We start from the raw sequence: 12,276 nt of genomic DNA, 5'->3' as shown, positions 1-12,276 counted from the left end.
TTTGTTTTTACGTTATATATATGTAAATTGATTCTTCGAAAAATTCTTCAAATTTTTTTTAGACAATATGCTTTTTTAAAGAATAGTAATATTTAATATATTTTGCATTTCTTTTTATATTTTTTTCAAAAGAATATATATATATATCAATCATATTTTTGCTTGATTTAATAATTATAGTAATATTTATAAAAAATATTTTAAATGATTATGCTGCATATATCATTCATTTTCCTTAAAGATTAATTTATATGTTATTTTTGAACTAATTATATATATACTTTAATATATTTATTTTATTTATTTTTTTTTTTATTCGATAACATAATTTAAAATTATTTTTTGTATAACAAAAAAGAAAAAAAAAAGTTGTAAGAACAAAAAAAAAAAAAAAGAAAAAATAATTATTTATTACAACGAATTTAAATTTATTAATCTTTATACGATTAATTTTTAATGTTACATAGAACGAAAACATATATTCTGTTTTTTATAATATGATTTATATATATATATATTTTTTCATTTTAAAATCTTTATTGCTTGCACACACGCTTTTTTGAAAGAGCCCTTTTTGCATAAATACGTGTATGAATATTTATATGGATATTACTTATTTTACAAATATTATTTCAATGAATATTTGTATAAGTTTTATTTATTATTTGATATATATTCTTTTTTTTAGATAATTAATTTTTAAAGGTTTGTATTTTAACAAAAAAATATATATAGTAAAAATAAAATAATATAAAAACAAATGAAATAGTGATAATAATATAATTTATTTAATATATTCTATATGCATAATTTTTTTATATTTATTTATTTAATTTCTACTTCTTTATACTTTTTTTCTTCTCTTTTGTTTTATTTTAAAAGAGCATATAATTCAAAAATATAATACTTCTAAAAATCATTAAAATTTTTAAATAAAAATAATAGAAAGATAAATAAAAATGAAATAAAAGATATAACATTTTAAAGAACATAATATATTGTATAAAAGTATATACAAATGTCGTAGTATTTCTTAGGATAATTTTAAAAATGTCTTAAAATTTTTAAATGAATCTTAATAAATAAAAATAATTTATAGTTAAAAAAAAAAAAAAAAAAAAGGAAAAATAGGTGAATTTTTCAATAATACTTTTAGTTAATATATATTAAATATAGTTTTAATTAAAGTTATTTACTTAATTTATGAGAAATAAATATTTCATTTTCTAAATAGTATTTTGAATCATATTAATTTTAACAAATTGCTTTTCCTTATTTCATCCTCATTTTAAATTCATTTTGTATTCATCTCAAATTTATTACATTTTTTTTTTTTTTTAAAGTATTTTAGTTCAGTGCTTTGTTTTTAAAAAAATACATAATTTTTTTACAGTATTTACTTATGCATTAAAATATTTCTACAGAAAAGTTTTTTGCATAGATTGCGTTTATATATTTTTTTTTTTTTCCACATATAATAATATTTTTAAATTAAAAAATTAACGATAAATATAAAAATGATTAAAAATTAAAAAAAAAAAAAAAATGAAAAAAGTAAATAGAATTTAACTTTTAGATCATAACTTTATGAAATATTTTATTTATTTTATTTTTTTTTATGTATATTATGTATAGAAGGAAAAATGAAAATAAATGATATTTTTAATGAATCGAAAATGCAGGAAAATTTAAAACTAAAAAAAAATGATCTAAATAGTTATGAAATTAATAACGAACATATATTAGAAGAATTTGAGATAAAAAGTAAAATAAGAAAAGTTTGCTTAGGTATACCAACAAAAGATTTAGATGTGAAAAATATTTTAAGATTGTTAAAAGAACCAATTTGTTTATTTGGTGAAGATAGTTATGATAAAAGAAAAAGATTAAAAAATATATTAATTACTAAATATGATAAATTAATAATTAAAAAAAAAAGTGAAAATGAAGAAGAAGTAGAAGAATTTCAAAATATTTTAAAGAAATATTATATTGACTTTAGTAATTTGTATGATTTAAGTTCTTCAGATATTTTAAAAGTCAATGATTTTGAAGAAGAATTAGGGAAAAAAACTTTAAATAAACATACTGCAAAAAGTAAGGAAGAAGAAAATAGTTTAAAAGAAAAGTTTTATACTGAAAGTACAGAAGAATTGAAATTAGCAAGAATAGATATAATGCTACAAACTTTGCCTAGAATATTTTTATATAAAGAAATGATATATAAATTTCAGAAAAAGTATTCTAGAGAAGATTTTGATAATTATATAATTTCTTATAATGAAAATATGAAAAATTATTTAGATTTACATATCTCACAATTGGGGGATGACAGACCCTTAACCATGGGAAAATTTTCTCCAGATAATAGTGTTTTTGCTGTTAGTAGTTATAATACATATATAAATTTATTTAACTATAAAAATGATAATTATAATGTAATAAAAACTCTTAAAAAAGGTCATGATGATAAGATAAATTGTATAGAATGGAACTTTCCAAATAATTATTCATATTATAGTACTTTAAATTATAATGATATATCAAAGAAAGATTTACTGTTAGCTTCTTGCTCATCAGATAAAACTTTTTGTATATGGAGACCATTTTTAAGTGATGAAGAAATTACTATTTCAAATAAAAAAAATAATCAAGCTAAGAAAAGAAATCACAATGATATTAATGAAATAAATGATGAGAAAATAAACAAAGAAAATTATTATGAAAATTATAAAGAACAAAATGGGGAAGAAGTAAGTTATGAAGATGAAAACAAAAATGGCCAGAGTGATAAAAATTTGTTATGTAAAGTAAAAGCACATGAAGATAGAATAAATAAGATATGTTTTCATCCTCTAAATAAATATGTCTTAACATGTTCAGAAGACGAAACAATAAAATTTTTTGATATTGAAACAAATAAGGAGTTATTTTATCAAGAAGGTCACAACAGTAATGTTTACACAGCTGCTTTTAATACATATGGAAACTTATATTTATCAGGAGACTCAAGAGGTGGCTTAATGCTATGGGATATTAGAACAGGAAGAAATATAGAAAAAAAAATTGTTCATAATAAATGTATAATGAATATAAATTTTAATCCGTTTATGCCAAATATGTTTTGCACTTGTTCATCTGATAACACTATTAAAGTTTTTGATTTAAGGAATTTTCAAACATCTTGCAATATATTAGCTCACAATAAAATTGTTACTGATGTAATTTTTGAACCTATGTATGGGAGATATATTACTTCTAGTTCTTTTGATACTTTTATTAAAATATGGGATTCTGTAAACTTTTATTGCACCAAAGTTTTATATAATAATGACAACAAAGTTAGAAATGTTGATATATCTCCAGATGGCAATTTTATTTCTTCTACATCTTTTGATAGAACATGGAAATTATACAAAAACAGAGAATTTTCTGAAGATAATATTTTATCAGATTTTTTTTGAAAATTCATGAATAATTTTTAAATCGATATTTTGATATTCAAGAATGAGACTAATAAGCTAATATTAAAGATTTAAAAGTGAATACAACACCATAAAAAAAGTTCATTCACTGATAAAATAAAACCTTATTTTATTAATATATATGTTCTTCTTAATAACTTTTTTTTTTCCTTTTTTTTTTTTTTACAAAACATATTTAACACTTTTAATTTAATTTCATATAATTCACATATATATAATATATATATACATAAATTTTTTTTTTTTTTTTTTGTTTTATAATCATATATTATTTAATGAAATTTATGAAAATATCATTTTAATAAGTTTTTTCATAATTTTTCTTCTAATTTTATATTTCTATATTATTTTTTAATCTTTTACATTTTTAAATACATTTTTTTTTTTTTCGTTTTTACATAAGCCAGAATAATTATTTTTAATTTATTGTAAATTGTAATCTTTTTAAATTGTCATATGTTAAAATTTTTTCAGATTTCAAAATTAAAATATTAAGAGTTCAAGTATATTATTTGAAATTATAGATTATAAATATTATAGTTTTTTCATCATTTATAATTCATACATTGTTTCTGAAAAAAAAAAAATAATGTATAAATAATAAACTATTTTTTTTATATAAAGTAAAAGTAGATGGAGATATTTAAAGAAAAGTTTGCTATGCTTTTAATTTTTTTATATTGAAGATATTTTTATAGAATTATTTACATTTCTAATTATTGTAGTTTTTTATCTCTATTTTATTTTTTTATACCCTATACTTCATAGAAGAAAAAAAGGGAAAATAATATTTCACATAGGATATATCTTTAAAAGCAATTAGATACATAAAATTGTCTTTTTTTATAAGAAATTAAGTTAATTTTTGTAATTATCTTTTTTAATATAATTAAATTAATTGTACTATGTGAAAACGTTTTTTAATTTTTGATTAATGGTTACAAGTATATATTTAAAAATGAATAATTGAACTATTAATTATAGAATTGCTTTTTTTACTTGATATTGTTTTATTAAAATATATATATATATATAAATATTTTATAATATGAAAAAATGGCATATATCTTTATGTTAGTAAAAAGAAATGTGAAGTGAAAATTCTGATAAAACAATATATCACTAAATAATTTTTTTCATATATATATATATATATATAAATATGTTTTGGATGCATTTCATTTTTTTATGATTTATACTATATAAAGCCTTTTTTTTTTTTTTATATTTTGTTTCTTTCTTTTTTTATTTTGAAATGCAGAAACAATTTTCCTTTTATAGAAATGAAATTTACTTCTATAAAATAAAAAAAATTATCTGCGTTTTTCTAAGTTTTCCTTGTAGTGTTTTTACTTGGAATTCTAAAAAAAATTTTGGAACATATGGAGCAGTAACAAGAAAAAAACAAAAGCAGAGAGAGAAATTTTACGAAGAAAAGTATAAGCATAATCCTAACAATATACCAAAATATTCCAAGGTAAAAAAAGGAAGTAGAGGTGGATGGATTTATAATCCTTTAAAAGAAGTTACCAAAAATAGTGGAAGCAATTTTATGTATGAACAAAAAATAAAAGAAGAATTAAAATCAGAAGAAAATGAATGCATTAAAAATCTTATAAAGATTCGAAAAGAATCTATAAATAAAAATGCTTTTTATGACAATAAAATAAGTTATAGTGAAATATTTAAGGGTAATAATAGTTCTATGAATAAAAATAAAGAAGCTAAGTTTTCTAACATTAATTTTTTTTCTCTATGTGATGATTTTATTGATAAAAAAAAAGAAATAATTTATAAAATAGAGAACCCTCAACATTTTGTTGATAAGCATGTAAAGTCCTTGGTAAACGAATATAATAACATAAACACACTACACGAAAATTATAATGTAAATAACTATCCTAAAACACCTGGATACTTAAAAGATTTAAATAAGAAAAAAAAAAAAAATCTTAATAATATTAGTTTAAAAAATACTGAAAATAAGGAAAAAAAGGAAAATATAAATGAAATCCAAACATGGATTAATGAACATAAAACTAGTAATTTTTATAATTCTTCAAAAAATATAATGAATTATGATTCAATAAACATAAGTACTGATAAATCCTATCATGATTTAAAGCAAAATAACAATATTACAGATAATGATGATATGAACGATGCTAAAAAAAAAATAAAAGGAAATGAATTGGACAATTCTAATAAAGATAAAAATAAGATTACTAATTTTGATAAAGAAAAAGTTGAAAATAACTTGAAAAATTTATATATTGAAGACTTTTTAAATTATACAGATGAAAACGAATTTGATATCACTAGCTTAGATTCCTTTACTGCATTAAATACAGTAGATAGGAACAGAGTATTAGGTACATTTTTCAGTTCAATGAATGCCTCTTTCATTTTATATAATAATTGTATTATTCCATCAAAATTTCCAGAAGGAACAATAAATGAATATTTTAATACAAGAAGTAATTGCTCCTTGTTTGATAAATCATATCAGCTTATAATTAAATTAAGAGGTAGTGACTGCTTCTATATATGTAATCAATTTATATCTAGTGATTTAAATGATATGAAGAATTACGATGCTTGTTATTCATGCATTTTAGATAATAAATCCTTTATTATAGATACATGTTATGTATTAAAATGTGAAAATGAAATTATATTAATTACTTCAGGATATTATAAAAAGGGTTTATATGAATTTTTAAGCGATTATATTTTATTTTGTAAAGATTGTGGAATGGATGTTGAAATAGAAGTCGATATAAATAAAAGAGTATTATCTTTACAGGGGCCATTATCTAATATAGTCTTTAATGATATTTTAGAATATTTTGCATGGAAAAATAAGGATAAAAATATAAGATACTTAAAAAATGTTATAAAAAAAAATAATGAAAATGATATTTATTTTAAAGATGAAGAAATCGTTGACTTTTTTAAAATACCATATATGAGTTTTAAAAAATTAAAAATGATAAACAATTCATTGAAAAAAGAGAGAAATAATAACGAAAATGATAAATTTCACATATATGAAGTAATATGTATAAGAATTGGAGATACCGGGGAAGATGGATATGAATTTATAGTTGATAATAGTGTAAGTGATATTTTTGCTCAGCTATTTTTAAGTCATATAAAAGTAAAATTGGCTGGTGCATATGCATTAGATATATTAAGAATGGAATCTGGTTTTCCTCAATATGGAATTGACATTTTTAAAAACACATCCCCTATCTCTGCTTCTTTATCATGGACATTAAAATATAAAAAAATAAAAGAAAGAAGTATTTTTGGATTTCAAAATCTTTTAAAAGAGTATAGCATGAAATCTAAAATTTTACGTATTGGCATTATATGTAATGAATTAGTTTTTAAAACGTGTAAAATATTATCTTATCCATATAAAAAACCTATTGGGTATATAACATCTTGCACATGGAGTCCAGTATATAAAAAAAGAATAGCTCAAGGTTATATTAAAAGAGAATTTGCAAAAAATAATGAAAAAGTTCTTATATCTATACCTACTGATATTCCTCAAGAATTTTCCAAAAAAAAAATATATAAAATACTAAGAAGTAGATCTGCACATAAATTCACACTTGCTCAAGTTTGTGCATTGCCTTTTGTTGAACATAAATATTGAAAAAAAGAAAAAAATATATATAATGCAAAATATAATATATAATAAAATAAGTAATTTTTTTTTTTAAAATATCAATTAAAAAGGTACTACATTTTTTTTTATTGTTTATTAGCATAATTTTATTTTGTTTTGCACAATAAATATATATATATATATTTATTATATATTAATTTTTTTTTCTCTTTGCTGTTTTATTTTTAATCATATATTTTTTTCTGTTTTTTTTTTTTTTTCTATTTTGAAAATATTACACACATTGAAATACTTCAAAAAAATGAATTTAATATTTTTAAAACATATATAAGTAAATTACATTACAATCAATTTAAAAAAAAACATAGCTTTATAAAGAATCTCTCGTATTTTTTTAACTTATAAATTTTTTTTTTTTTTTACGAAAAAATAAAAAAGAGAAAATTTATAAATTAATGTATCTTTGTTATTTGAATTTTTTTTTAATGTAATAAAAAGATATTAATAGTATAATATAATATAATATATACTTTTACAATTTAAAAAATTTTTTTTTTTTTTTTTGTAGATTTTATTACTGCAAAATATATGGTTTTTTTTTCTGTTTAATTTTTTAATGTAATTCTTTTTTTTTTAAAAAGCAAAATGAATAGCTTATAAAAAAAATATATATACGTATATATATAACATTAAGTTTAATGAGTTTAATGCAGTTTCGAAAATATATCTTTTCACAAAAATAAAAAAAAAATAGATATTAAAAAAGATAAAAAGTTTAAAGTTTGAGATTTTATAAAAATATATGGATTTAGTAAAAGAAAAATTAATGGAATACATAAAAAAAGTATTGGAGATTAAAATAAAATATAATAAAATAAATTAAAATGAGAATACAAATGTGTAAGTAAAAATTAGAATAAAATTTTATGAAGGAATTTCTACAACTACTTTAAATGATTAAAATAACCTTTGAAGAAAAACTCTTGAAAATGCTTATATTTTTTCATTGTTATTACTATATTTAATAACAGATAAGATAAAAAAAAAAAAAAATACATAATATATATTTATAGAAATATATTTAAAAGTTTTTTGCACATTTTTTTTTTTAAATTCTTTTAACTTTATTTAATAATTTGAATAAGTTATTAAATGTGTTCGTAATATAATTAAGAGAAAAATATAAGTATAAATTATTTGTTAATGAAATTAAAGTATACTTTATAATGATGCTAAAAGTTTTAACTTTTTTTTTTTTTTATTTAAAATTATGCTTAAATTAACAGTTATTTGATATTTCTTTGATATACCTCATTAAAGAATATTAATATAAATTTATAATATTGAAGAAGCACAATTATTCTGATACAGTAAAAGACTTATAAAGCATATTTTTCATTATAATTATTTTTTTAATATAAATTTACCAAAAAAATTACCTTTTTAAAAATATTTAAATTCTTTTTATTTTTTTATAAAATAATGTATATTTTAATAAATTATTATTATCATTAAACATATATAAATATATATTTTTATTTATAATTTTACATGGAAAAAGTAGAGATATATTAAATATTCTTAAAAGAATTAAATTAAAATATTATACTTCATTGAGAAAAATGATATTTGCATAATGTGCTTATTAAAAATTTTTATCTTATAAAATAAAATATTTTATAATTTTTTTCTTTTTTTTTTTAAAGTATCATATATATATATATTTATTTATTTATTTATTTATTTATTTATTTATGTATATTTCTTAATTTTTTCATTCCTTAATTAAAATTTATAAAAATGGGGGAAGGATATTCAAAAAATACGCTGAAGTATGGGAATTTGAGTGAAAGTAACGTAGAAAATATAAGAAAAAAATTTAATTTAAATAAAAAAGAAATAAATGAAAAAATCAGCACTCTAGATTTTATATATGTATATCCATATATATTAAGACCATATATAGCTTTAGTATTACCTTCATTTCATGAGGTACTAAGAAAAAAAGTTAAAAAAAATAAAGGGAAATCAAATAGTTATGGATTTAATTATGCTATTAATATTTTATTTAATAAAAACAGCAGAAAATTAAATAATGAAATATCTTTACAAGAAATAATAAATATATTATCTTATATACATAGTGGGAAAAGTAAAGTTATTATAAGAATTTTATTTATGAGTTTTTTAAGATATAGTATATCAAACAATAATGAATCTGATAAATTAAAAATTATTAATGAAAATGAACATGATAATGATAAGGATAGTGAAAACTTGAATGAAAATGAAAATTTAAACATGAGAAAATTATCTATGGAAAATGATAAGAAAGAAGATTCATATTCTAACAATGAACCAAATATATATAACAATGAAAATGATAAAGAGGAATTAAGTAGAATAAATAACTCCCTTAAATTGGTTTTTTCAGATTCTAATGTAAATATAATAAATAAAAATAGTAAAAAAGAAAGAAATTATAAGTTTATAAACGATAATATCTTTTTTTTAGATAAAAATAAAATAAAATATCATTATCCTAAAAATTACAATGTGAAGGATTTAATATCAGTAGAAGAAGCATTACATCATCTCTTTACATATATGTATATTGAACAGTTATATTTATTATGTCCAAGTAATTTATTATTTAAAATAACAAATAAAAAACAAGTATCAGAGAAAAAAATATTTTTGAATAAGTCCAAATCAAATTTGAATGAAGATTTTGTAATAAATAGAAAAAATAGTTGGGATTTAACCTTTTTTTTTAAGGAATTGTTTTTTTCCTTGGAAACTAATTTAGATTTTCGAAATATAATTATTGGTTTTAGACTATATGTTAATTCTTTAGATAATAGTAAACATTCTATATATTATTTAATGATAGAATACATTAATTCGACATTTACAAATTTAAGTAACAATTATGCGAATGCGACATTTAAACATTTTACAGATAACGAAAATATAATAACTAGCGAAAAGAAAAAGGAAAATAATGATGGAGAAAATAACATCACAAATTTTAATGATATATGTATAGATAGCATTGAACTAATACATTCTATTTATACAAATATGAAGAAAAATGAAATAAAAAATCAAGAAAGCAAAGAAAATTTATCAAAAGAAGATATATATAAAAAATCCTCATCTATATTAGAAATTCAAAATGAAACTAACGGATGGAGAGGATTATTTTTAAATAAAACTAGTAAAATATTAACTGATGAAATTGTTTTTAGTTTAAGACAATGTTCACCCTGTTTTATAAATAATGAATGGTATAGATTATATGCTTCATGGAAACAAGGGACAAGTTTTAATAGATTTATTAACTCTGTTTTTTATTATCCAGCTCCTATTGTAATTGTAATTAAAACAAATGATAATCAAATATTAGGTGGGGTATGTACTACGCCTCTAAAAGATTCTCATTTGTATCATGGTTCTTCATCTGATTTTTTATTTTCTGCATATCCAGTTTTTAGAATTATTAGAACTAATCAATTGGGTAATAATTATGTTTATTTAAATAGTAAAAATTCTTTTTATCCTAAAGGTTTAGGATTTGGAGGAAAAACTGAATGCTTTAGGTTATTTTTAAGTGATGAATTTAAAGAGTCTTATTGTACACAAAGTGATTATACTTATAAAAGTGGACATTTATATTTTCCTCATCATAAAAAAGAAAAAGATGATATTAATATTGATGATGATGATGACGATGATGATACAGATTCATTTTTATGCAAATTATCTATTAATGAAGTGGAAGCATGGGGGTGTGGTAATGAAAAATCTTTAGAAGAACAAAGATTAGCTTTTCAAAACGAAGAAGCATGTAAGCAAGAAAGAAGATCCATTGACAAGTCGAAAATTGTTCAGAATAGTTTTGATAAAGAATTTTTATTACCAAAAGTTTTTGTTGGCGGAAATTATGACAATTTTGCAAATGAAACTTAATGCATATATATATATAATTATAATCTTTTTTTTTTTTTTTATATTTTAGACTTTTTATATGTAAACATTTTTTTTTTTTGTGATTTAAAAAAATAAGAATTTCTTATTTCATATATTTATTTATACAAAAAAGAAAAAAAAAAAAACATATTTGAATTATTAGTAATATATTAAAAAACATATGAATAATTATAAAGAAAAAAAGATAATCCATTAAAATCATTTGTAAATAGTGTGTATAGAGTTTTAAAATTATATAAAAATAAATAAAATGATTCTATGATAAAAGTATTAAAATTATTAATATAATAGAATAAAACATATATTTTTTTAATATATATCTTTATTAGACCTAACAAACATTTTAAGGTTATTCACATTTTTAAGATAAAAATAGTTGATAAAATTAATAGAACTTATTATCTTAAGGTTCAATATATTTTAAAAAAAAATTTTTTTTTTTATTATTATATCATTAAGCTTCATTGATAATTACAAATGTAACATATTTCAGTATTAATAGCAATTTAATAGTATCATCTTTGTATAAATGTCTTTTTGATAAGATGCATATTCTTCATTTATATTTTTATGTTTGTTCATTTTTTCAATAATTTACTAGCATACACATGTACTGTTTGATATTTTATTCATATAATCATATAATTCGATTTTCATTAACGTTATGGAACTATTTTATTTTATATAACTATATAATTCTTAATATTCAAAATTAATAGTAGATAATTTAAAAAAATTAAAAACTCTTTTTTTTTTTTTTTTTTTATATATATGTATATACTTGTATTGCTATTATTATTTAAAATTTTTTCTAAAATGTAAAAGCATATATATACACAGTAAAGTCTGTAGCAAAGCATCCTTAATGTAATATTCTCATTAAATATACAAAAATATATATAAATATACTAATTATTATTTATATTTTCAGAATAATTTTATATTTTTATTATAATTTCTTTCATTTTTTAAATAAATACGTATTTAAATATATGAAGGAGAATCTTATTAATGTTCTTATTTTAGATCATAAATAAAAAAATCCCTAAAATAAGAAAAAAAAATTAGTATTAAATAAGCACACATTTAATTTGATATATAAAAAAAAAAAATAAATAAATAAAATAAGATAAAATAAAATAAAATAAAATAAAATAA

At 18.2% G+C, this 12,276-nt stretch overlaps 3 protein-coding genes across 3 annotated transcripts; all 3 read left to right on the top strand.

The window, feature by feature from the left end:
- Positions 1 to 1,643: 1,643 nt before the first annotated feature.
- Positions 1,644 to 3,464, top strand: PRPF4 (U4/U6 small nuclear ribonucleoprotein PRP4, putative; the record flags this gene model as incomplete). Its single annotated transcript, XM_028678354.1, has 1 exon — positions 1,644 to 3,464. The coding sequence occupies one exon, from the start codon at positions 1,644 to 1,646 to the stop codon at positions 3,462 to 3,464; it is 1,821 nt and encodes a 606-aa protein (XP_028534652.1).
- A 1,276-nt stretch (positions 3,465 to 4,740) lies between these two features.
- PRELSG_1253900 (aminomethyltransferase, putative) lies at positions 4,741 to 7,152 on the top strand (the record flags this gene model as incomplete). Its single annotated transcript, XM_028678353.1, has 1 exon — positions 4,741 to 7,152. The coding sequence occupies one exon, from the start codon at positions 4,741 to 4,743 to the stop codon at positions 7,150 to 7,152; it is 2,412 nt and encodes an 803-aa protein (XP_028534651.1).
- Positions 7,153 to 8,925: 1,773 nt separating this feature from the next.
- On the top strand, positions 8,926 to 11,097 carry PRELSG_1253800 (krox-like protein, putative; the record flags this gene model as incomplete). The annotated part of the gene is made up of 1 exon (XM_028678352.1): positions 8,926 to 11,097. The coding sequence occupies one exon, from the start codon at positions 8,926 to 8,928 to the stop codon at positions 11,095 to 11,097; it is 2,172 nt and encodes a 723-aa protein (XP_028534650.1).
- Positions 11,098 to 12,276: the final 1,179 nt, after the last annotated feature.

The sequence above is a fragment of the Plasmodium relictum genome (assembly GCF_900005765.1).
Source record: "Plasmodium relictum strain SGS1 genome assembly, chromosome: 12".
NCBI lineage: Eukaryota > Apicomplexa > Aconoidasida > Haemosporida > Plasmodiidae > Plasmodium > Plasmodium relictum.
The sequence above is the reverse complement of the archived record's forward strand: the minus strand, read 5'-3'. Positions and strand labels throughout refer to the sequence as shown.